A 25,507-nucleotide genomic window follows, 5' to 3' on the forward strand; every position below is an offset into this window, starting at 1 on the left:
CTTCAATTGGGTTCAGGAATGGGGAGTAGGGTGGAAGGAATTCAATCAGCATCCTGCGGTGGTGGACAAACCACTGCCTGATGTTGTCAGAGCGATGGAAACTGACATTATCACAAATTATTACATACTTTGGTACATCATCTCGATTGAGGTCCCTCTCATCTTCAGGAATGACATTTTTATAGAGATTGTCTAAGAATGTAAGGAGATGCTGTGTGTTGTACGGTCCCATAATAGGAATATGAGCTAGCACACCTTGGTCTGACATAGCAGCACACATAGTGATGTTTCCTCCCCGTTGGCCTGGGACATCAACAGTAGCTCTCTGGCCGATTAGATTTCTACCACGCCTTCTGCCTTTGGCCAGGTTGAAGCCAGCCTCATCCAAGTATATGAAGTTGTGAGGTGGTTCTCTTCGTTAACGAAGGTGAAGACTCACCTGAGAGCAATTTCTCAATTCTGGACATATTTCTTAGCAAACATCTACTCACACTTTGTAGAAATCTGTACAGACATACAATTCTGAGAACATGTTCACTCATTTTGATAGTACAGACTTCCAACCTGAAAAAAAGACTAATTGGTTTGGTGGTTGTGACATTTCAGCTGAGAACCAGGACAAGTTATTTTGCACAGCTGGACAAAAGCAACAAGAATTGTCAAAAACAGCTGACAGATGTACAGAACCATTTGCATGTTGTCCAAAGGAAATTGCAATTTGATGAAAACAACAAGAAATTGCTGATATGATGTGAACAACTGACAACAGAATCTGACGGTTGAACGAGTAGTTCTGAGAAATGCAGTTCTGTTGTGAGAAATGAATGAAAGCGATAGAGAAAAACTGTAAAGGAAGAAAGTCCACGTTTCTGTGACAAGAGAGGTTGGAGGTCAACATACGCGGGTTGGGCCTCGCCCTGATGATTTTGTATTACGTTACTTGCATTTACCACTTAAACCAAGTCGTACAGTTTGGCTAGATCATGCGGATCGAGACCACCTCATTTTGGGGGTCTCGGTGCGGTTGTTTTGGTGCGCACTCGAGTGCGATTACCGTGTTCACACCAGACAAAACGAACCGCACCAAGAGGGAAAACGAACTCTAGTTTGATTCAATCGAACTAAACGCTGTAGGTGTGAAAGCACCCTCATCTGAACTAAAACTGACTTCCACAACAAACAGGTTTCCCAGCTGTTATGCAGATACACTGCTTTATTCAGCTGTATTTAAATGTTCCTGCAACTCTGTCATATAATTATAGCAAAATAACAGTGCTGACATGAACATAAAAGCCTAGAAAAGATACCTCAAATCCAGCTATTTTTTATTTTCTCTAAGTGGTTGTTTTAGTTTTGTTTCATTTCATTCAGGCCTCCAAATCGCCTACATCCTAATCCCTAATTTTCTTTATGGATTTTAGTGCTGTGCTGGTGATCATTGAGATGATCACTCTAGACTCTGGGTTGTCAACTGATTTTAGTAGCAACATATTTTATCATGTCAAAACATAGTGAAATTTGTAGTTAGCCCAAAATAAATGGTTGTTACATCAAATAATTCCACAACAAAAATGAGATTTTTAGGTTTTAATGAAAAATCAACTGTAAAACTAATAATGGCACAAGAACATTTAACTATGATTTCGCCCGTAACTGTTTATTTTGGATCAGATTGCTTAATCCTGCAATTAAATTTTGGATCAGATTGCTTAATCCTACAATTAAACATTCATTTCACCTGATGTCATTGCCCATTTCTTCTTCTTTCATCACCATTTTATGGATTTATTATTACTACTGTTAATACTATCAGACAGTAAACTCCAACAAACAACCTGCTTTACACCTGGCCAGTAAAGCTGATTGATTCAATGCAGGAAAATTTACACCTTCAATCCATATTTAAAGTCACAAAACTGCTTAAAAAGGCTTTTTGTAAAACATCATGTATGTAGACAAATCAGCGGATACACCCCATGACTTGAGCAAGTTTGTGCCACAGAGGAACAAACCACAGGACTTAACTATGAATGTTTATTTTACTCTCACAGAGTGAAAGTCCACAGTAGAGTTGTGAGAGGAGCTCCGTGTCCAACCCCTCTCCCTGTGCAGACATCAGGCCAGCATGTCCAGTGATCCTCCTCCTCCATACCCTGGAGGTCCCAGTGCCCCACTCCTCGAGGATAAAAATGGACAACCTGGTAATTCAACTAAACATGCATGATTGTGTTGAATGTTAATAAGCACACAGATACAGCGTTTAGATTCAGTTTCCATCTCCTGACTTAATTACAAAAATGTTTTATTTAGCCGCATCTTTTTGTAGTTTCAGTCCTCCTTCCTCAATTTTCATGCCTATTGACACCCAGTTTTAGTCATTGTGACTTGAGTAAATTCTCATGAGGGAGACTTTAAAATGGTCCCAGTGTTGAAAAACACCCCTCTGATTCACTCATCACAAAACTCTCATAAGGAAGAAAATCGTCTGCTGTGAAATGTGAGATCTCAAGACTAGGCAGTGCAAACTGACTACACCGAATTGAAATCTTAACCTAAGTTCAAGCCACACGTGGGCTGCACTGATCTTTGTGAATGACTCTCATGACAGTGATGCAGCATTTGCAGGCATCATACAGCAACTTGAATGGGTCGAACCACATCAGCAATTAATGCAGAAAACATCAGAGGCAAACAACATATATAGTTTGAAGGAATTTATTATGAATGCAGTTGTATACTTTGTACTTAGATCTAAAGTGGGAAATTGCAATATGAATTCTATCTGGCTCAGACCTGTGTAGAACTGTCATGTTTTTCCTTTTTTACATGTTTCCTGTAAGAACAGCTCCTCCACAGGGACAGCCCTTGCCTCCAGATTATGGTCCTCCACCCTATGAAGCCCTACAGCCAGGCTTCCTTCCTCCACATGTCCCTGGAGAGGGGCCCATGCCCATGCCCCCGCCACCGCAAGGTGCTGACAGAGACACTGCCACATAAAAAGTTCTCAGGGCTAATGTGTTAGCTAGTGTCTGGCCACCCAATGAAATATTTACTCACATTTTAACTTAGGCTTAGTTCAGCAGCTCAGAAAAATATTTGGGACTTGTTTACTTTGACTTGGCCTCAGTCTTGGTGAGTAGGAGCTGACAAATCAAAGAGTATGAAGTGGCCAGAGTCCAGTTAGTTCAATTTTATATATATGCTTGCATTTTGTTTGTGCCAGGTCCACCCGGTCACTACCATCACCCGATGCCAGGACATATGGGCCCGGATCCCAGTCATTTTGTCCACATGGGTGGTCACACAGCGACTGTCCTGGCTCCTCCAGGAGCAGCCACCACTCTGACTGTACTGCAGAGAGAAATGTTCAAGACCACACCAGTGACGACTCTGTGTCCACATTGTCAGCAGCCAATCATCACCCGTATCTCACACGATATCGGCCTCATGAACACACTCGCCTGCCTCTTCTGCTTTATTGCAGGGTGAGTAGAAGCAGAAAAGAGGTCTGATACAGTCTGATTGAAGGATAAGGCCCGTCATTTTCTTGCTTACTTCACCCCCTGTATGGTTTAATTTTTAACATTTAGTCAGTTCACATGTTTCATAATGAGCTCATCCAGTCTGGAGATGTTGGTTTTAGTCTCTGTATGGGGGTTGTTGAAAATGCACTGTCTGGTCACATTAATAGTCGCACCTACTGTATATAATTGCATGCATTTATAATTGCATGCATTTCAATGCAACACTTCCACCTTAACATCTGTGTTTATGAAGCTCGTAATGTTTGTTTTTGGTGAAATTGTCAAATGTATAAATTCAATTATATGTTTATTATTGAGGTGAAAGTTAAAGGTGGTGTTGTACTGTACATTATATTCAGAGGTGTGTCTATATTTTTGTCCTCCCCAGCTCCATACATGAGAAGATCAGACTATTATGAACATCTCTGAATATAATGTAATGTTAAGGCGGAAGTGTTGCATTGCAGTGCATAAAATTGTACAGGTGCGACAATGTGGCCAGGCAGTGTACTATTAATATAGAAAATTACTAGTCATATCCTTTAAATAACAGCATTTCATTGTTTGGTTTTGTCGAAGGTTCTGCTTGGCCTCAAACCCTCTGCTTTACAAAAGTGTCACACACAAGACTAAAGGGTGTAACACTTGAAAGTAACAGCTCTCAAGTACACAATTCCTTTTATTTATAAAATAGTGTGTTTTAGCAAAATAATAGTTTATTTTAATACTGAAATGTAAGTGAAACATACATTGTGGCTCCAAGCCAAGATCGTGCCTTTTCAGTTTGTCCACACTAGTAGCCTGTTCTCACTGACCAGGTTATATGCAAAGCAAGTGTACCTATTTGTGATGTGATCCATGCAAAGCAAAAGGAACTGACGTTCTGTGTTTCAGTCGATGTGTATCATGTCTGTGACCTCTATACCCATAGTAATGCATGTAGTTGTCTTCACTTCATTCAGACCAGGGTATTGAGTGTGTAAAACCATGTGCAGCAGTCTGACTTTGCATCTTAATATTTTGTTTCTTCCTTATTTTCAGGTGTAATCTTGGCTGCTGCTTGTTTCCCTGTATGCTGGATAACCTCAAGGATGTGACACACACCTGCCCATACTGTAAGGCCTATATTTGCACATACAGACGTTTATGCTAACCACCGGCAGCTGTGTGCCAGACATCTACATGCACATACATTACACTTTGTGCTTTTTTTACTTGCTGCTTCCCTTAAAGGTGAGCATGGTGACTCTATAGCTATAGTGACTCTATTGCTGTCACTACCTCTGTTGCAGAGATTCAGGGAAATGAAAAGTTGTGTTAAACAGCGTCACCAGGGCAACTGCTTAGCATCGGATAGTGCTCAGAATAAACATGATTTCAATTAACTCATTTTTCATGCTTATTTCTGGAGAGCAAATACAAGATGCAGATAGCCTGGGGTAGCCATTTCAGCTAAGTACATAGGATTATCACCTGATCATCAGGTCAGCTGACCTGCATGTATATTCCTATGCAGTTAGCTGTAATGGCTACCTCACACATCTATATTTTGTATTTGTTTTCCTTCTGACTCAGAAGCATGAAAAATGATTTTACTGAATTCATGTATTTGTCCTGAGCACTTTTGGAGCCAGTAGAACAGAGCTCAACAGCAGCCACAACCGATGTATGAGCAGACATGCGTGCGTGCATGCCTGTCTGTAGCTACATCTGCTATGGCTCGCTGTTAATAGCTGTGGATAGGGTGCTTAAACACCAGATGATGGGATGTGCAGCGTGGCATTTTAAAATGAGACTTTACTAGGTTTTACAATAGGTTAGCCCTGAACTGGCTACATAAGGTAGCCTGAACGCTGGTTATTTACTTTATGGTGTGATACTGCAGCAAGCTAGTTTATCTGGTCATTTACTGTACTTTGAGCCCGAGGGTATCGCATTGCTGTTTGAAGTAAAATACTTTATAAATATAGGGACACACTACAGCTCATTTTCATATTGTGAGTGCCACATGATCATTGTTGTTTATCATTGCTGCTATTGTGAATGGCTTATAGGTCTACCAAGCCATAGTTAACATATGATTTGATCACTACGTTCATGTGAACAGGCCAACTGATTTTCCTGGTGATGCCGTTAAACACAACTTAATTTCCATCAATCTCTACAATGGAAGGTAACAATAGTAAAATTTGTACTAACTATAAAGTCCTTATACTCGCTTTTAGGGGAAATACAGCAGATAAAAAAAAATTCTTTAGCTCACAACCCCTCCTGCTGGTAGTGACAGGCTTTTCTCATTTTTGCTGTGTTGTGTGGCCCTTTTAAATTCCAAGTGTGGTTTTCTTATTAGTTAACACAATTACTGTATATATTTTTCAGTATTGTTCCTTCCTGTATAGAAATGTACAAATCTCTCACTGAGCTAGAAGATGTAGGGGGGCTGTTGATAGGTGGTCGCAGAACTCTGAAAATGGTCACTATTTGAATTCATCAGTTAATACTGTTCAGAAGCAAATGCTAAAGTCAGATGTGCTGGGTTAGTTTTTTTTTTTCTCTTTCAAATAATTTATCCACTGTTTTAACAAGTTAATATTGAGAACTGTGAACATTTGTCCATGTGTGATACTTTTGTTCTAACACTAACAGAGCCTAATTGTTCCTTTTATCATTGTCCCTTCTTGAATGTGAACAAATTAACAATTTTCACCTCAACAAAAGAGATGCTTGCTTGTTTGGGAAATACCCCAGGTTGATGTTAACTTGCTGTAGTTCTTAATCTTTTGGGCTTCAGTCAGCTGTCACAACATGTTCAGTGCTTTCAGTTTAGCCTGTTAGGCATCAGTGCCCTCTTTCCATGGTGTACTTAATTTTGAGAATAAAGCACTTCGAATTGAAATTCATTCTCCTCTCTGATAGGTTCACTCACACCAGTAACCTCAGCTAATCTGAAGTGGGGAAAAAGCTGTTATAATTTGTGCCTTTACTCGGTGAATCCCACCATACACACACTTATTCAGACTATAGTAGAATTAAAGTAGAGCAGAAAGAGGGCTTTACTGTTACTGCATGGCATCTCAGTAATTTGGTGTCCTCTCTGGCCCTATGTTGAGTCAGAGCCCTGTGCAACATCTACACTTTTCACTCACACTACTGGCTGAATGTTGGTGCTGCAGTAAACATGTAAATAGCATTAAAACAGAAATAACAGTGGTGGTATTATCATGACATAACACTGTTTTAGATGCATGTTAGATAGCCATACAGATGTCTAATATTGCAATTACAAAAAAGTAACCTCTCTGCTAGGAATAATACTCAAGTAAATGACAGTATCATTCCACTGAGATTAATACTAACAATGAAGTGACAACTGTTTCACCACAGCATGCCTGATCTACCACTCACCTTCACTCACCAAATGCTATGTGTGTCTGCATGAGCCACTCAAAAAGAAGAATTCTCTCTGCTTAGTTCCTTGACTCCATGTGCATTTGATTTTTTTGTTTCCCTGAGGCTATTATGCACTAAACTGTTAATACAAGGTACTGTATGCCTTTGTTGTATATAATGGTGGTCTGCACTGCTCTCTAAATGTCTGTGATATGTATAGTTATGCAAGTCCAAATTTATTGTATACAGGTACTATTTTATTAATAAAAATCTGAACATGTTTTCTCACTGCAACTCATTTTAATATTAGCTGGAAAATTAATTATGCCTATAAAGCGAACAATACATGTAAATGTAAGCAAAGACTAAAGGTAAAGTTTCTTCAGCTGTGCCTACACAAAGAAAAAACTACCAGAGCCTGTTGGCAATAAATAAAGGCTCAAAAGTTTAAGTCAAGGGATGTGGGGAGTAATCTATGTAACGTAAGCACTGAATACATAAAGTCCAAAGGTGTCAGTCTCTCCATCGATGTCCACACTGGGTATTGCAGCATTTGTAGAAAGTAGTCATCGGTTCATCTGCTGATCTGGTCTGAATCTGCATGAAATATGCCCGTGGATGCTCACACTTAGGACAAGTTTCTGTAAAGGGATACAAATGGAAAGGGTCTGTCTGGTGTCGCACGGACTTCTGGGGTTGACACTTTTGGTTTGCTATGTAAAAATACATATATAGGTCATGTATGAGGCAGTATAGCTGTAAACGCTCATCTGATTAAGATCCAAATTAGGACACTAAACAGTTCCAAGAGCAACATAATAAATTCAAATTGGCTTGTTTGTGCTGCCTTTATTCTGAATACTTGCTGTCTTTAGTGAGAACAGTAATATAAACAGAGCAGATCTTATTTGCCAAGTCTAATGTATACTTAATCTGATAAAATTCAGCCCTTACCTTATACATTGTACTGTACAATCTGCCCACAGGTTAAAGGCTATATAAAGTCAAATAACTACATAAAATAAAATGGTGCATGCAGAATAATGAACACCTTGTGGGATCAAGGGACATTTCAGAACATCAGAATTTCATATCTCATGATAGAGGTTTTGAATAATAAACATCTGGATAATCTGCATTTTAAATAAAAATTACATGGTAGTGGATATCATAAAACACAAAGACAGTTCCTTCCCCTGTGCCATCACTCTAATGAACAGCTATTCCATGCTTGTGTGACAGGACACAGCAATCGCCCCAGTGCAATAAACTGGAAATCTAACTACTGTATATATCCATCTGAAGCTTTGCTGCCAAAAGGTACATGTATGTATATATAAATATTGTTTTTTTTCCCTTATTCTCTTTGATTGCCTCTAATCTCCAATAAACACACAAGTGTGTGTGTATATATATTCCTCTGCATTTTTGTGCACTCAAAGCAGTTTCATAAAAAGTAAACCTATTTACCACAACCTTAAGTTCTGTTAATATTAACATCAATAAATTGGCAAGGCATTGGCTCACCGACGCTTATGAGAATTTCTTTAGATATTCAAATTTACTATCGAATGACAAAACATTTTTGATACTTGGTCGAAGTAATTTGATCAATGCCATACAAGTATTAAAGGTCAATACCCAGCTATATATACATACACACACCTGTATTTCCTTTTGCTGCCTTACAAAAGCACACTGAGAGCCTCTATATCATCATATTCCCGTATGCCTGGGCATACTTGGCCAAAAAAGGTGATTCTGATTCTTGCAATCAACCAGTATCCATCCTGTCTTGACAATCACTCTAATAAACCAGCCTAAACTCCTCTTTAACCTCATGTTAGCTTGCTAATGTTATCTCATGGATCAAACGTTTGTTAAAAAGCCCATACTTCTTTGCCAGTTTGCCTCAATTTAACAATCATGTTACACACATATGTCAGATCTTACAAGTCCAACTCCTCTACTAGTTTTACACTTGCCTATCTTTGCCCCAGTGGTTTAGGTTTCTTCTCCTCCAGAAACACGCACATGAGCATACAGCAGTCTGTCCTAGGTTCTGAACATTTACACATTCAACACTAAGCAACTAAATGATACACATTGCGTTTTTTCGCTGCACCATTCCAGCAAACTGCATGATGATTGGTCACGTGTTCTTGTCGCCGGTGAAAAGTTGGAAAGATAAGACCTTAGTGTCGGCCCTTTTATTCCCAACTCATCTCTCAGAGAACAACTACACCTACCAATAAAACCTCTACAACCAACCACTACTGCTCTACTTGGTGAATCCTAGCTTTCCACAACACGTGGACGCAAATTATTCCGCAATATAAATGTATGAATTACAAAGTAAAGGAAGTCGTATGGACATGTGGACAGGCGGTATAAAATCTTAAGGGTAACATAACTAATATAAAAACAAAGATAACTGGTGCTTAGGGTTGACACACAACCACTTACACTTACATTTTCTAAGTAAAAGGACCCAGAATTTATTGTCGGACCATTATGTCTGATACTGAGGCTGATTTAATGTGACATACCAGCAGTTGAATCCACGTTTTCCCAAGCTGCAGCCCCACCAAGAACATCATCCACCTCTTTTAATTTGGGATACTTCCTGTTATTTACCTGTATAAAAGAAAATACATGTTTCACACAAAATAAACTATCCACATGTAAAGCCAGGAGCAATATCTTGAAATCAACTGATTTAAGACATGACATTTAAGCAACATAATGTCTGTCATGGCATAAAGTAAGTTATGTTAACTTTAACTCGCCTTTCTTGTGATGTTGTGTACGTAGGGACAAGTGTTACAAGCGAATCTCATGCACCTCTGTCCTTCTTCCACAATTAAAACATTTCCACAGGTTGGACAAAAAAGAAGCATATTATCCAAGAAATATATATACTTATAGTTCCAAATCAAAACAACAAAAACGATGTAACTACTCTATTTTACACAAAAATCGCTGTTTTAGTGTTCCTGTTACCAACACTTCGAGGGCTGTGGACTAGCGGAAGAATGCTTGTTCAAACCAGGTGCTCCCATTTTTACAGACCGGGAGGAAACAAGATAGAAAGATCGAGTGGCTTTCTATTAAAATAACAACTATACCCAAACATAATACAGTAATTCAATAACAATGATTTACTAGTATATTTGAGTGTTTAAAAAAATTATTAATATGAGTAAAAATTTATTTTCACTAAGAGGACCAATGTATACTGAGCTACGTTGTCCTACCGGTGTATAATTTGCATTGAACACATCCTTTCTCTACATCTATGGGCGTTTGCACTGAAATAGTTTAAGTTCAAAGTGTTTGTCATCAGTTAGTTTTAAAGCATTAAAATCTGTGTTCTTTTAGTTTCGAATAAGCAAGGGCTGTTTGTTGGATCACGGTTGCGGTGGAGGATGGAGGAGCTGAGTCAGAACACTGCTGGAGGAGGACAGACTGTGAAAGAAGAAGAAGAAGTGATGAAGGAGAACCTGACAGAGATGGCAGCTCCAGATGCAGACGAGGAAGACGAGGAGGCTCTTCCTCACTCAGAGATCCTGGACATTTTCGAGGAGGGACTTGCTCGACTTGTGCAGGACCCTTTACTCTGTGATCTACCAATTCAGGTGTTCTGTCCACCATATACACAGACTATACACAATTAAATGGCTAATGTTTAAAGAATTCAGCAGTTAATACAAAGGTGTTCTTCAAATTGCAATTCAATACAATCAATGTACAAGGATATAATTATAATAGAAAAGGAGCAAACACTTAGATTTGAGCATGTGGGTGCCTTTTGTTTTCAACTGTATGACCACTATTACTAACCCATGGTTGGACAATGAAAGCTACCTCCTCAGCAATTGGGGTGAAGTAGAACAACATCTAAACACATGCACTGAACATGTGTTTATGAGAAATTCTGTGTCAATGTCAGCACTGATGTGAATGTTCTTGAAACCTGATCTTTTTTAGGTGACTCTAGAGGAGGTAAATTCTCAAATTGCTCTGGAGTATGGACAGGCAATGACAGTGAGAGTTTTGAAGGCGGATGGTGAAATAATGCGTAAGTTCTGAGTTTTTTAATTTCCATTTAGAATATGTGTGTTCTGATTACATGTTATGTTTTATCTTTGTGTGGACATCACTACACACTCTCTAGTGCTATTATTATATATTCATAACTAGATTTTTATTAACATTTTATTAACTATTTTTTGTGGGAAAATGTTTCTCCTTAAGCCATAGTGGTGGTGCAAAACGCTACTGTCCTTGATCTGAAAAAGGCTATTCGCAGATTCATGGAGCTGAAACAACAACGTGAAGGCGGAGTGAAACATGTCAGCTGGTAAATAAATACACACACACATAAGAACACGAGAATTTAAAAGGGATTTTAAAAATGCTAAAATGTTTAATCTTATTTGCTACATTCTCAGTGTTTGTGTCCTATCTTTTACAGGAGATATGTTTGGAGAAATTATCATTTAGTATTTCAGGGGGAAAAGCTTGAAGATGACAAAATGAGGCTTAAAGAGTAAGTGTTTAAATGATCACTTAATTTAACAGTGATTCTATTATCATCTACACTGTTTGACCGTTTGTTTATTTCTTCAGCTACGGGATCAGGAACAGGGATGAAGTGTCATTCATGAAGAGACTGAGGAAAAAGTGAGGCTCTGGGGGGAAAACCACCGGTTCCTGCAGTGTGTACTGGCGTGACTGTAGCAGTCTCTCTGGCTTAAAATTAACTGTGACAAAGTATTCATCATTATATGAAACTGCTATTTGGGACAGCCTTGACACGAATATCTTTATATGCATCATAAATACAAATACAGTATTTACCCAGAAATTCCCTTTACAAACTGTTCTACTTCTTAAAGAAGCTACATGTAAATAAATATCTGGAATGCTGGATGTTGGTCCTCCCTTATACTGCCTGTGTGCAGTGATTTTTTTTTAAACAGGTCTGAAATATTGAAATATATTACAGTACTTTTGCTTCATTTGAATTTGTATTTCAACAAGAGCAGTCTGTGGCACTTTCCAGAGAGGGCAGATGTAAACATAACCTGATGTTTTGAATATTTCCTGGTGTGAACACTACATGCCCTTGTCAACCTAGTTTGAATGTTGCATGTGCTTGACCCACTGGAGCAGCTTGGGGAGTCAGGTAATGAAGATGCTTTTTCTTTGACATTATTCCCTTTAATAAAGTTTAAATGGAATTGTGTGAAGTTAGTAGTTATTGGTGAGTAGTGTTTAAACTTTTTACTATGTAGTAATGTGTACGGTGCAGCTGACAGATACAAATCTCAAGCACTGGACTTGAGAATTGTGGTATGAAAGTGTTATGAAAGCTAATTCCAGTATCTTATCTACAGGTTTAACTTAATGTTCTGGTACTTTTGTTGACTCAACATTTAAACTAGAGATTTTTTTAAGGAACAGAAACATTTCATTTGATCATATTTTATAAACAATCAACATGGTTTTTTTTTTTTGTTTGTTTTTTTTTACATTAATTTAGGACTTGATGTACTGCTGACAGTACAGAGATGCAAAGTAACACTGTTGACCGTGCACTCAGTTCTTGTGTTAAATGTTTTAAAACCTGAAAATTTTCACTAGTTCATATTTCACATGGGAGAGAAATGTCCAGACACTACCTGTGATACATCAGTTAATGAACATTTAATTAATCAAACAAACCTGTAAATAGGTTTTCCTGTTAATATTTAAAATATTTGGGGGTGGGGCTGGAGCCAAATCAAGTGTATTAGCAAAAAAAAAAAAAAGTTATTGAAGTATTGAACACCTGATGTTCAATACTGGTCTTTATTTTGAGAGGAGGTCACCTCATAAGAAATGTCACATGAATATATCTTTATAGTAACATACTTCTGTGATTTCACCATACTTCCATTCTATACACATAGTATATAGAATACATGCCGTATTTCAGCTCTATTTTACACTGCATAACACATAGATGGGAAACAATCTACCAATTGTTCTTGTCAGGCTTTGCAGCATTTGCCATGACTTCTTCACACAGCGATCTGAAGTCAATATCCAGAGAGCTGAAACATTTTTCACTCAAAGGCAAAAAATCCTTTCAGGAATTGAGAAACTGTACTGAATTTGGACAAATATGTGAAATTTCTAACCAAAGGTGAGAAATATTTAGCACTTCATAGTAAAGTAGCAGTCCTGCTATGGACTGGCGACCTGTCCAGGGTGTACTCCACCTTTTGTCCGATGCTGGGTGGGATTGGCTCCAGCCCCCTTGCGACCCCTTTCGGGACTAAGTGGTATAGAAAATGAGAGAGAGAGAGAGTAAAGTAGCTAAGTATTTTACTTATTATAAACCAAAATGTCATTCCTCAGTGTCTCTGCTATGCTGTACTGCATGTTTTTTTTTTATTTTGCCAGAGGAAGCAGCCTCAAATCAGTATGAGATGAGATCAAAAGCATTGACGACAAACAACTGACTGAAAGGGAGGCTGAACTCCTAAAAAGCCATGACAAGATCCTAATTACCAAAGCTAAAAAGAATAGTCTGAAAGGTGAATCCTTATTCACTGCAGCAAACTGTGACTCAGTCATACTTTTGTCTTGTAACCACCCTTTTCTTCCTTGTTAGAGGTTAGCTCCACATCCAGTCAGAAGATTATGCCTGCTGCTCCTGCCACTGGCTCAGACATTTTCTATGTTGAGGCTCCACCTACTACTCCTGGTGAGGCCCTGATGCACAAATGCTCATTCTAGTTCCTCTAAAAAAGGGTGTAGCCCTCACTTCTGGCAGTCCTGCATCTCTACATAACATTAGTGTTATATACTGTACATACAGAATTCTGAGGAAAAAAGTGTAAAAATGTTTTTACAGTGGCCCTAGTCACCTTCCATACATGTGAACCTGCATAGCCAACAAAAACAAAACTATGGAACAGCAAATCTCACTGCATTCACTTATTAAGTACGTTTACAATATAAACGTTTTGGTCTACATAGTATTATGGTTTTTCTCTTCACAGCCCCTATAGTGATTCTGGGTGTGGAAAACCTACCACTGCATCCATGCAGGACACAGTGCCCAGAGTGTCAGCAGTTCATCATCACAGAGACTTTTACTACTGTCAGCAGCACTACCTGGACGATATGCTTCCTGACAGCTATGCTTGGGTATGCAACCCTCCCCTCCATCCTGCAGAATGATTTGCATGACAACATAATCAGACCTTGTGGGCCCAGTTTGTTTTCATGTCATTACTGTTACACTCACTGGCATATGCTTCCAGGTTTGCTGACATTTAACTTCATGCCTCTTCCCTTTTTTTTGCAGGTGTGTGGCTGGTTGTTGCCTCATTCCCTTCTGCATGGATAGTTTCAAATCTATCACACACAGGTGTCCTAGGTGTCGAACAACAATTAAAACCATTAAAAGGCTCTGAGAGGAAAGCACACAGCAAGAGACTGAGGCTCAGACTGAGAGGACACTGGACCTTGACCTAATGGTGAACTGGGGTTTGACCAGCATGACTCTCCTGAAGAGTTTACTGTAGTGAATGTTTTCACTACAATCATTATCACTTTACACTGTGCAACACTGCAAATCAGTGGTCAAGGAGAAATATTTGTCAACTCAAACATTTGTGTGTTACCACATGTCAGTAGGGGCAAGTGCTGCTGACTTCATAACCTGGCTGTTTGTGTCTTATAGCAGATTTGTAGGACAATTTGGTCTTTCACACAAAAAAATGCTCAGTATGATTTTCAATATAGTGTAGTACTGACAGGTTTAACTCTTTATTAAGGGTGTTTGGTCTAGTCTTCTTATAAATTTAATCCTTTCTTTGTATAGTTTTTTAATGAGAAGCACTAAAGGGTGAATGGCATAGTAGGGATGCTCATAAGCAGACTGTAAAATCAAAAATAATCTCTGTATTTACAAAACAACTGCTACATTTGTATAAAAGGTAACATACAATTGAATTCAGAAGTTTACATACACCATAGCCAAATACATTTAAATTCAGTTTTTCACAATTCCTGACATTTAATCCTATGAACATTCCCTGTCTTTGGCCAGTTGGGATCATTTTAGCCTCCTGGCTGATGTCTTGAGATGTTGCTTCAATATATCCACATAATCTTCCTTCCTCATGATGCCATCTATTTTGTGAAGCGCCACAGCCCCTCCTGCAGCAAAGCCCCCACAACATGATGCTGCCACCCCCGTGCTTCATGGTTGGGATGGTGTTCTTTGGCTTGCAAACCTCCCCCTTTTTCCTCCAGATGGTCGTTATGTCCAAACAGTTCAGTTTATGTTTCATCAGACCAGAGGACATTTGTCCAAAAAGACAGATCTTTGTCCCCATGTGTAGCTGCAAAAGGTAGTCTGCCTTTTTTACTGCAGTCTTGGAGCAGTGGTTTCTTCTTTGCTGAGCAGCCTTTCATGTTTGGTCGATATAGGGCTGGTTATACTGTGGTTTACTCCAGTGCCTTCTGAAGGTCCTTTGCTGTTGTTTTGGGACTTGTACTGTTGTACTGTTCGTACCAAAATAGGTTCATGTCTAGGAGACAGAACGCGTCTCCTTCCTGAGTGATATGATGGCTGTTGTCCCATGCTGTTTATACTTGCATAGTATTGCTTGCACAGATGAACATGGTACCTTCAGGCGTTTGAAAATCGCTCCCAAGGATGAACCAAACTTGTGAAGGTCCACAGTTTTGTTTATCTGAAGTCTTGGCCGATTTCTTTTGATTTTCCCATGATGTCAAAAAAAGAGGTACCTCCTAATGATGCAAATGATGTCAATTAGCCAAACAGAAGCTTCTAGAGCCATGACATCATTTTCTGGAATTTTCCAAGCTGTTTAAAGGCCCAGCCAACTGAGTGTGTGTAAACCTCTGACCAACTGGAATTGTGATGTAGTGAATTATAAGTGAAATAATCTATCTGTAAACAACTGTTGGAAAAATGACTTGTGCCACGCATAAAGTACATGTCCTAACCGACTTGCCAAAACGGGAGTTTGTTAATATGACATCTGTGGAGTGGTTAAAAAAATCTGTTTTAATGACTTCAACCTAAGTGTATGTAAACTTCTGACTTCAACTATAAATACACAACATATAAACCTATGGCATACAAACTATGCATTACCATCTACCTGTATCTTGGCATTGACTTATACTACTATAGTAAAGACAAAATATTTTTCATTCCAGCACATAATTGACATTTGGACTGTCAAATGAGGCACTAATGCACTGAGAGGAAACAAAAACGAACAACCTCAAAATTGCTTTTCACAGCAGTTCCTTCCACATTCAGGTGAGTTTGTAAGTGATGCTGTTCTGCAAAGTCAGACAGTGAATCTCTAATAATTCAACAAAACAACACAGTCAGTACACTGACCAAAATATTCAAACACACCCAACCATTATCAAGCAGTGCATTGTTTTTAAAGATGACCTTTCAGTGTCACAGAAACCAAAACAACTTTTACTTTCTCAAGTTCATTCAAGCCAGCAGATGTCACTGTAGTTGTGTTGGTGTTGTGTCCACGTCACTAGAATAGAAATCCACTGTAATGCATTATGGTTATTTCAGTATAAAAGAAATACAAATGAATAGTGGATCATGCTGAAGAATGCTGTCTGTTGTTACTCTGTTATACAATGCACAGAGGTCATGGTCTGCTACAGCCTGTCATACTTACAAGTCTTGAATATACACCAGTGAAGAGTCTGGACATGTTTTCCCACTGAACTGAATGGGAATGTGTCCAAACTTTTGACTGGCACTGTACCTAACCACGAACTGAGCTGACCTAACTTAGTTTTAACCCCGTAAGAGTTGGTCTGCTGGACTTTATGGCAGTGCTAGATGTTCCACTCTCCTTTCAAAGTATTTCCAGAAATAAACATTTAGCAGTTGTGTGTCTTCAGTATGTTTTGCTAGTGATAATCATTCCAAGACTGGGCCAAAGGAACTAGCTACATGCAATTTGTCCATTAGTCCTACACCAGGACATTTTTCTGCTTGTTCTCCTATTTCCATGGTCAATACAATTATGTATATTCATAAAGGGGACAAAACAGTGGCATAACCTAAGACTGAAAGCTTAAAAGCTACTTCCACTGTTAACTCAACCTGTCAGTACCAGTCCGACCTTATGTCAGCTTCCCCAGATAATCAAAGGGCTTAAAGACCTGAAAGGAAGCAATGCACCAACTTCTAAAATGACACTGCATGATTATTTTATTACTGACCTGACTTAACTGACCAAAAAGCCGAAGAGAGCTGCACAAACATCCAACAGCTCTGTTTAAAAAAAAAATTATGTTTATCTGAAATGGCCTGATAGTTGCAAGAATTCACCTTGACATCACTCAGTCCCAACTCAGGCGCAGCTCATGAGAGTCCAGGAAGTCAGAGGAGTAGACGTCCACTGGTGCTGACATGTCCAAAGGGTTGACTCCCTCTGCTGGCACAGACAGAGTAAGGTCCAGCCAATCCATATTATCCACGGTGGTGTTTTGCAAGGTCAAAGCACAAGGTGGTGTGTTTTCATTAAAGCCCGCTTCCATGGAGACTATGGGTGAGTGTAACTCCTCCATCAGCTTCATTGTTTGTGGTTGTGGGTCAGTACCCAGGAGGGTGTCCAGCTGGGTGTCTGAGGTCAGGGCTGTCAAGCTGGTCGAAGGGTTAAGGGGCAGAGCACGCAGCTGGGCCACTTGTACCACAGGCGGAGGGCGGGATAAAGCCATGCTGACAGGGAGAGTGGTTACATTGCAAGTCACAGGAAGAGGCTTGTCCACACTGGGTGGATCCTGTCTGATGAAGGGAGAGATCTCTGACAAAAAGGGCATAACAAGAAGTTTGAGAATCCATAAATCATTATGTTGTCCTAATCTACCAGTGGTAAAAAAGTCTGGTAATTCTCACCACCACTCTCAATCAACACATCAAACAGGTCATCCATCTGTTGGCTAGCTGCAGTAGGACCCTGCAGAGAAATAAAAAAGACAAGTAACTGTAGTAACAATTTAAAAGAATACTGTACTGAACAATGTAGTCCACTGATGTTTCATTTTTTTACCTGAACAACTCTTAGCATGCTGCGTGTCTGCTTTACTGCATCCTCATAGCGAGGTGGGTCTTTACACTTTGACACATGGTTTGTGAACTTTGACTGAGGCAAGATCAAAGGTGGTTGGCTGGGACATGGAGCCTATTTAACAGAAAAAGACAACAGCCCATTACACCAAATAAAAACCAGATAACATCTGATACAAACCATTGTTCAAATGCAGTTAATACTGTACAAATAAATAAGTAAAACAGTAGTTGCAAAGTGCTTTACATAAAGGAAAGAAATTGAACAAAAGAACAATCTACCTTATTAATCTGCCCTTTAGGGACGGCTTTGCTAGAGGAAGCTCCTGCAGAACATCCACCCACCGGGAATGTGCTGAGTATGCTTTCTGCTGTGGTATCCATCCTCCACATCTGCAGATAAATTTAGACAAGTTAGCCAGAGGCATGTATTATTAAATGCTCTAATGTGACCAGGTAAAATACTTTCTGCTACATGTATGGAAAGGTAATGCATTACAAACACAGCAAGTTACTTCAGCTTAGGTATCAGAGCAGCAGAGGATAGGACATGTAGCTGGGAGCTGTGAAAATCCAAGGGAAAATTGCTCTGGATCACCTGCATTTAATAAGCAAAATAACTTAAATGGAACTGAATTGCTCCGGGCCCTCTTCAGCTAAAGCACTTGTTCCAGCACTTGTTCAGTGCAACTCACGACAGCACTGAGCTGTGGTTTCTGTTGCTAATTCGGTCTGCGTACTGTGCTCAGAGCAGAACAGAAGGGTGACAGCGGACAAGTATGGTGCTACAGTCAGCTCTCACTCAGCACCTGCTCCAGCAACCCATGTTTCCACAGGCCTTCTTTTGATGTGAGTAGATTTCAATTAACTGATTGTTAGAGAGATTACACATGTATATTAGGAAATGCCACTGCACACTGCACCATATTTATGCACAGAAAACTGAATTTAGGATTTTAGCTGCACATAAATTTCAGTTATGGGCAATCACATACAATTCTAGTTCATAGGAAAACTACCACAGATGATAGTGATGGCTAATAAGGAGGCAGACTGTGTAGCCATTAGTGTGTTATCTTACCCTTGTCAATGCCTGATTGTGAGCGCTGCATTGCTGTTGTAGTTCTGCTGAGGCCTCTGTTTTTTGTGGCACGTGTCCAGTGGACTGGATGAGGCCTGGGGCTGCGCTGCTTACAGTAGTGTGTAATGTGATGCCACTGGTAGGGAGCTGGATAGTGACTGTCGAGGGAGGAAGGGAGCCAAAAGGGAGGATCTGAGCTCCAGCCTGGACAGACTGCAGTGTTTCAGACTGCTTGTTGGCCTGATGGCTGATGATGAACTGTTTTGGAGGAGCTATGTGGCTCTGTTCTACAGCCTCTTCCTGTTTGACCAACACTGGCAGACCAGGAGAGCTACAGGATTCTGAACAGTCCAAGGGGCCTCTTTTCTCCTCTTTGACCTGAATGGGAGGAAGAGGGCTGAGCTGGGGCACAGAATCACCTTGCTGAATCCTTTTCTCCACCTCCAGCTGCATCTTCAGCTTCTCCACCAGCCTCTGCTCCTGCTCCAGCTTCCTCATCAGCTCTTCAATCTGACGCTGCTTCTCATGCAGACGTTTGTCTTTTTCAGAGTCCTTTTCATAGGACCTTGTCTCTGTGGGACACTCCTCCTGTACAGCTCTCTGTGGGGAGTTCAAACAAGGAGCAGTGTGAACTGAAGAGAGAGCACGTGAAAGCTTTGCTGGACTGTCTGCCATACTACTGTCCTCTATGCCTAGACTGGACACCTTGGAGGTTACAGGGGACACAGGAGGGGTCAGCTTTATGTGTTCAGATTGCAAGGCTGCTGTGACAGCCATTGTCTCCACGACAGCAGCAGTCTGGATGTTAGAGGTTTCCTGGTACAGCTTTAGCCTCTCTATCAGATCTGTCTTAGTCCCCGAAACAGGCAAAGATCGGAGTTTCAGTTCCACTTTTAGCTCAGCAACCTGTAAAGATAAAAGGTTGCCATAGAATATCTCAGAAATGTGGCTGAGCTCCTCTGCAACATGCATGAGGTGCATATACTGTAGTCAAACTATATGCATGCAGAAATGTGCCACCTTCATCTCATCCAGATTAGCTGGTAAATGATCCAGGTTGCGGGTTGTCTGAGTGTGACAGGGCTGCACAGGGGCAGACAAAACATCTCCACTCAGAACACTGGAACAGCTGGTTTGTACCTCAGTTGTTGGTCTGTTAAAAGTGGACAGGGAGTACAGATGACAAGGGGAACCTCAAATATTATCCACTTTTCACAAGCAACAGCTTCTGTGTAACAGAGCAGCTACCATTAAATAGTTGAGACAACAATAAATTTCATTTTCTCTAAAACCAGAGTTAGTATAAAATTACAACTGAAATAAAAAATAAAAACTTTAGTGTTGTTTCAGCTGGTTGAGTAATGAACTCAACACAAAGTTATTAGCCCATACACATAAAGGTAGGCAGTGGCTGAGCAAAGCCTGGTCTCTGGCTGTGTAAAGAGAGTGTTTGTGTAGCTGAATGAAGACATACTTTAGTGTGGCAGGCAGGACGCCTTGGCAGTAATGTTGCTGTTGCTGGCTTAAGATCTGGAGCTGCAGAAACTGCTGCTGCTGCTGCAGCAGATGGGCATACGCAGAGTCCATCGGCACTTCACTAAGCTCCTGCTTCTGGTCCGGGGGAATGTACTGATGGTACTTCAGCTTTTTCACCCGTGGTTTGCTCTTTTTGCTGCGGTTCCTATCACCGAGTGGCTTGGGCAGGCTTTGCTGCAGAGCACAACACAACAAAGAAAAGGGGCATGTAAAACCTCAGAGGACCATGTGGGGGATATTAGATCCCCGTGATTGATTTCCGTCCAGTCTATCAGGAAATACAGTTGCCAGTGTCAACACTACATGACTTGGAACTGATACTGGATTGTTATAGCTTAAAGAACTGAAGTAGAACATTGTTCTGACACCTGATGAGAACTGCAGGATGAGGAAACAGGTAATGGAAATGTAACCTTTATTGTTCTGCCTCCTGAAATTACAGGATACACATGAAAATGGCTTGGCAAAAGAGCGGCAGGTTCTCGCTATGAACCAGAAACTCAAGCTGAGTTAAACAAGCACACCCTCCAGTTTTTGAAACTCATTCTCCTTTTTTATTCCAATGAACAAATATATTATGATAAATGCACAAGTGATTTTTGCTCTCCTATCCTTTGATTTTTAGCTTAGATTTTTTGGAGCCTGAATGAAGAAGGTTACTCTTTCAAATTACCCCTCAATCAATGTGATTTTCAGAATGACATCACATTTACAAAGGAAAGAGAAAAACACAGTCAGTAAATCAGAGAGACAAAGGGTTAAAAGCCAGAGGTCCATTTCATGTCAGCTGATTACAAACAAAATGGACTTATCCTTAAAAAATCACTGCTACTTAAAGTTTATGAAGACCTTCAAATGGCTTTGCTTAAAAAAAATTGCCCACCTTCACAAGAACTGGCACTGGTGCAACACTGGAAGAAACAGTGATTGGCTGAGGTGTAGATGCTCGTGGATTCCTTTGGTGCTCACTAGTAGGAACAAGGTTAACTAAATCTGATGATGACAGTGAGTTTGGCAGAGGGGAGTGCTAAGGAAAGCAGAGGCAAACAGAAAGCACATGATCCCTTTAGTAAGAACAAAGAGGCTGTTCAGTTATAATCAAAAACAGGTTGATAAACACCAGGAAAATAAAAGAATGAGTACAATATGTAACAGATTATGACAAACATTAGCACATGGTGTCTGAATAAAGATAAAAAATAAATTAATAAAAAAGAAAAACATAGTTCCCAAAATACTTTTTTTTTCTCTTAAGTGACAAATTCTACCAATGGCAGTAAATAACATCACAGAGGTTAAATGTAGTGTTGAAACTTCCTTAAAGCATGAAATGTTTTTTCAGTTTAATTAAAGAATTACAGTATATAATTTTAAGACTCTAGTTCGTCTTTTCACATGGACAGTATATGTTTTACAAATGTGATATTACAAGGTACAGGTGTACCTGTACGGGGGAGTTTAACTGAGAGGAGGTGGAGGTGGCCTCAGTCCCTCCTGGTTCCCTTACACAGGCTGAGGTGAAGCTGGGAGTTTCCTGGCTGGCAGGCTGTTCTGGTGATAAGGCATCACTGCTGTCCTCATCGAATTTGTAAACATCAGGTGTCTTACAGGAATGTGCCTTATAACCTTTAGGGCCAGGATCAAACACAAGAAAGTACAGCTTATTAAAGAATAAATCCAAACTGACAGGAAGGATTTGTCAAACAAGCATACAGTGGAGGCTGCTGGTACGTATACCTGATTACAAAATGAAAATTCGAGCTACCAGTGACGAGAGAGTGAAGGCGCCGTCACTTGAACATACACATGGTAACACAGTAAAGATGTACAGAAGCAACAAATTAAAATTGACCTGATGATGGCGCCAGATGAAAAGTTAATGGATCCCTCAAATGATTGCAATTCATCCTGTGAGTGGCATGAATGTCTGTACTATGTTTAATGACCATCCTTCCAACATTTCTTGAGATATTTCACAAAAAAAAGCTTCATGTTGGCGATGGAGGAAATGTCTGGGGAGCACCGAAGTCATCAGAGTTCATCTTTGGCAGTTCATAAATGTCTGTATGAAATTTAATGGTAATACATCAAACATTTGTGGAGATGTTGTATATTAGTGTGAATCCAATCCAACAGAGTGACACTGCCATCCCAAGAGCCATGCCGCTGGCATGGCCAAACAGTTCGTACAGGAATAAATATTGAGTAATTCTGGTAAGGAGTGAAAGGTTAAAGAATGAATGCTGAGCAGTTTTTCAGTACCAGATAATGGCAGGTCATTATATCCAGCTGATGGACCTTCCGGCTTCTTTCCCCTCGAATGCAATAATAACTACAACCCCAAATCAGAAAAAGTTGGGATAGTATGTAAACTCAAAATTACAACAGAAAATATTGATGTGTAAATCATCTGTGTCTTGTTTTACACTGAAGACAACAGCAGCACATTATCTGATGTGATCAATTTTATTCTTTTTTCAAAATAAACACACTTCAATCCTGATGCCTGAAACACATTCCAAAAGTGGGACAGTAAAATGTTTACCACGGTGTGATGCTGCCGTTCCTTTTCACAACAAATATTTAGACACTGAGGACACCAAGTGATTAAATGCATCAGGTGTAATTTTGTCCCATTCTTCCTGCAAACAAGTCTTAAGGTGAGCAACAGTCCTGGGTTTTTGTTGACACAAGTTGCATTTCAAAATGAACCATGTATTCTCTACTGGGGACAGCCTAGGACCGCTGGCAGGCCAGTCCAGCACTCGCATGCTTTACCTCTACAGCCAGGCCTTGGTAATGTGCACTATGAGGTTCTTGTTGAAATATGCATCAGTGTCCCTGGAAAAGATGTAATCTTGAAGGCAGCATATGTTGCTCCAAAATCTCTCTGTATTGTTCAGCATTAATAGAGCAGAAGTTTAAGTTAGCTTTGCCAAGGGCAGTGACACAACCCCAGACCATGACAGACCCTGGCTTTTGGACTTGTTGCTGGTAACAGTCTGGATGGTCCTTTTTGTCTTTGGTCTGGAGCGCACGGTGTCCATTCCTTCCAAACAGACCTGAAATACTGACCCATCTGACCACAGTGCACATTTCCACTGCGTGATGGTCCATCCCAGATGTCCAAATCCTTCCTATCTTTCTTTGAGGAACATTGTTTTTAAACATTTCAGTAATTTTCTCACAGATACAGTATGTGGTCAAACTGTTGGTCCTCAGACCATCTTTGCTCCTAAAGGGCTCGGCCTTTCCTGGATGCCACTTTTACCAAATCCTCATTGCGGTCAACTGTTGACATCACTTGTTTCAAATAGAATCATCATTTCATTGTTTTACCTCATTACTGGTCCTGAAATGCAACTGTCCCAACTTTTTTTGGAATGTTTACTGCAGGCATCAGAATTTAAATGTTTATTTTGAACAAATGCACATTTCCACTGCGTGATGGTCAATCCCAGATGTCTCTGAGCCCAGAGCAGTCGATGGTGCTTCTAGATACTGTTGACATAGGGCTTCCTTTTGGTTCCTTTTGATTTTACATACCGTCTCAACTTTTTCTGATTTGGGGTTGTAATAACATTAATACGTGCTGCAGTGCTGGCTTGAGTTAGCTCTGTGGCTGTTACAGTAAGTGGTTAACTGTTTGGGACCTAGTGAGCAAATAGAAAAACACTGGAATGCCTCAGGTCATTTAGCAGTATTGAGTATTTACCATTGATGACCTCTTTGATGCCAGAGTCAACAGGCAGGATGTTCTTCTCCACCAGCTCCATGGGTCCAGGCCGCTGGGCGATCTTCTCATTGAGGTCATCAGCTAATCTGGCCCTCTTCAGCTTCATTTGTGTGGCCTGCAGGGAGGGCCCAGCCTGTGTCTCTGATAAACACACATACATTCAATAGTTATGATCGGGCCAGCATCAGTCAGCCTCTTAACTGCTTTGTCGGGGAGACTCATTGTAGTCTCAGCCAGACCTCACGAAGACATTTATCTGGTTATAACTTTGTAAAGCAAATAAAAGCGGGGCAAAAATGCAGCTAAATGAATAACCACCTTACTCATCTGTCTTATTAAAACAGTAAGAACACGCAAGAAGATGGATACCTTGTAGGATGTGCAAACGAACCAACTCCGAGCGCTCAGGTCTGCTGCAGAGTTTGTGCTTTAAGAAGTTCCCAGTCTGTTAAGTAAATGAAACATTTTAAATATTATGGGAATATAATTTAGACACAGCTCAGGGTAACACAATCATGCATGGTGTAGTGCTGATGACATCAGCTGATGTCTTACCCTGGCTCTCTCCAGGCTGCGAATCTTTTCATGGAAGGCTGTGGGTGTTTTCAGAGCTGTGAAAAGGTGAATCAGTAACATCTGTAACTTTTCTCAGTCATGGTATTTCCACACACAAGCAAACAGTTTCTTCCATGACTCACATGATTTCTGATTTAGGTGTTTTCTTCATCTTAATATTTCCAACCATTTGTTTTTGCCGTTATGACCTTTACCTTTAATTGACAAACCGATTATTGATAGGAGGCATCTAATGTAATGTCATCACAGCAACAAAGACAAATAATACACTTAGTGAACCCCTCCTTGAACCGCCACCTTATTGTGGTGGAGGGGTTTGAGTACCCGAGTGATCCTAGGAGCTATGTTGTCGGGGGCTATATGTCCCCGGTAGGGTCTCCCAAGGCAAACAGGTCCTGGGTGATGGGTCAGACTAAGAGTGGTTCAAAAGCCCTTTATGAATAGATTAAAATCAAGGACCGTGACGTCGCCTGGCATGGCGCAGCCGGGGCCCCACCCTGGAGCCAGGCCCAGGGTTG

General features: G+C 40.2%; 4 protein-coding genes across 13 annotated transcripts in view; 2 read left to right on the forward strand and 2 right to left on the reverse strand.

Annotated features, from left to right (window-relative positions):
- cdip1 (cell death-inducing p53 target 1) overlaps nt 1-6,420 on the forward strand; it is a 9,185-nt gene extending 2,765 nt beyond the window's left edge. The window contains exons 2-5 of one of the 2 annotated variants that reach the window (XM_020610453.1): nt 2,052-2,201; nt 2,846-2,971; nt 3,224-3,485; nt 4,566-6,420. In XM_020610453.1, coding sequence (XP_020466109.1) covers nt 2,126-2,201; nt 2,846-2,971; nt 3,224-3,485; nt 4,566-4,677 — 576 coding nt within the window. In that variant the 5' untranslated portion in view covers nt 2,052-2,125 and the 3' untranslated portion in view covers nt 4,678-6,420. Of the gene's footprint in view, nt 1-2,051; nt 2,202-2,845; nt 3,131-3,223; nt 3,486-4,565 lie in introns of those variants that run through there. The other variant, XR_002275713.1, reaches the window with a different exon arrangement.
- Nucleotides 5,562-9,974, reverse strand: polr3k (polymerase (RNA) III (DNA directed) polypeptide K). The gene is made up of 3 exons (XM_020610452.1): nt 9,704-9,974; nt 9,464-9,551; nt 5,562-7,555 (listed from the first exon to the last, which is right to left on the reverse strand). The coding sequence occupies exons 1-3, from the start codon at nt 9,812-9,814 to the stop codon at nt 7,428-7,430; spliced, it is 327 nt and encodes a 108-aa protein (XP_020466108.1). The 5' UTR covers nt 9,815-9,974; the 3' UTR covers nt 5,562-7,427.
- Nucleotides 9,975-10,185: 211 nt separating this feature from the next.
- On the forward strand, nt 10,186-12,108 carry snrnp25 (small nuclear ribonucleoprotein 25). Its single transcript, XM_020610515.1, has 5 exons — nt 10,186-10,552; nt 10,905-10,995; nt 11,172-11,277; nt 11,392-11,466; nt 11,547-12,108. The coding sequence occupies exons 1-5, from the start codon at nt 10,343-10,345 to the stop codon at nt 11,602-11,604; spliced, it is 540 nt and encodes a 179-aa protein (XP_020466171.1). The 5' UTR covers nt 10,186-10,342; the 3' UTR covers nt 11,605-12,108.
- A 3,048-nt stretch (nt 12,109-15,156) lies between these two features.
- mrtfbb (myocardin related transcription factor Bb) overlaps nt 15,157-25,507 on the reverse strand; it is an 80,094-nt gene continuing 69,743 nt past the window's right edge. For 8 of the 9 annotated variants that reach the window (XM_020610526.1, XM_020610528.1, XM_020610529.1 and 5 more), the window contains 12 exons: nt 24,969-25,024; nt 24,783-24,858; nt 24,393-24,554; nt 22,122-22,303; nt 21,561-21,704; nt 20,616-20,851; nt 20,162-20,294; nt 19,142-20,047; nt 18,343-18,453; nt 18,044-18,175; nt 17,890-17,950; nt 15,157-17,797 (listed from right to left, as the gene is read on the reverse strand). In XM_020610526.1, the coding sequence (XP_020466182.1) occupies nt 17,334-17,797; nt 17,890-17,950; nt 18,044-18,175; nt 18,343-18,453; nt 19,142-20,047; nt 20,162-20,294; nt 20,616-20,851; nt 21,561-21,704; nt 22,122-22,303; nt 24,393-24,554; nt 24,783-24,858; nt 24,969-25,024 (2,663 nt within the window). In that variant the 3' untranslated portion in view covers nt 15,157-17,333. The remainder of the gene's footprint in view (nt 17,798-17,889; nt 17,951-18,043; nt 18,176-18,342; nt 18,454-19,141; nt 20,048-20,161; nt 20,295-20,615; nt 20,852-21,560; nt 21,705-22,121; nt 22,304-24,392; nt 24,555-24,782; nt 24,859-24,968; nt 25,025-25,507) is intronic. The other variant, XM_020610527.1, reaches the window with a different exon arrangement.

Source organism: Monopterus albus, unplaced genomic scaffold, assembly GCF_001952655.1.
Source record: "Monopterus albus unplaced genomic scaffold, M_albus_1.0 scaffold105.1, whole genome shotgun sequence".
NCBI lineage: Eukaryota > Metazoa > Chordata > Actinopteri > Synbranchiformes > Synbranchidae > Monopterus > Monopterus albus.

Excerpts from the sequence above, each read along its gene's own strand:
- snrnp25 (XM_020610515.1), top strand. The coding sequence starts at position 10,343 with ATGGAGGAGCTGAGTCAGAACACTGCTGGAGGAGGACAGACTGTGAAA. Across the intron at positions 10,553-10,904 it reads TCTGTGATCTACCAATTCAG|GTGACTCTAGAGGAGGTAAA; the intron begins GTGTTCTGTCCA and ends GATCTTTTTTAG. Across the intron at positions 11,278-11,391 it reads GGAGTGAAACATGTCAGCTG|GAGATATGTTTGGAGAAATT; the intron begins GTAAATAAATAC and ends TATCTTTTACAG.
- polr3k (XM_020610452.1), bottom strand. The coding sequence starts at position 9,814 with ATGCTTCTTTTTTGTCCAACCTGTGGAAATGTTTTAATTGTGGAAGAA. Across the intron at positions 9,552-9,703 it reads TACACAACATCACAAGAAAG|GTAAATAACAGGAAGTATCC; the intron begins GCGAGTTAAAGT and ends TCTTTTATACAG. Across the intron at positions 7,556-9,463 it reads AAACGTGGATTCAACTGCTG|AAACTTGTCCTAAGTGTGAG; the intron begins GTATGTCACATT and ends ATCCCTTTACAG.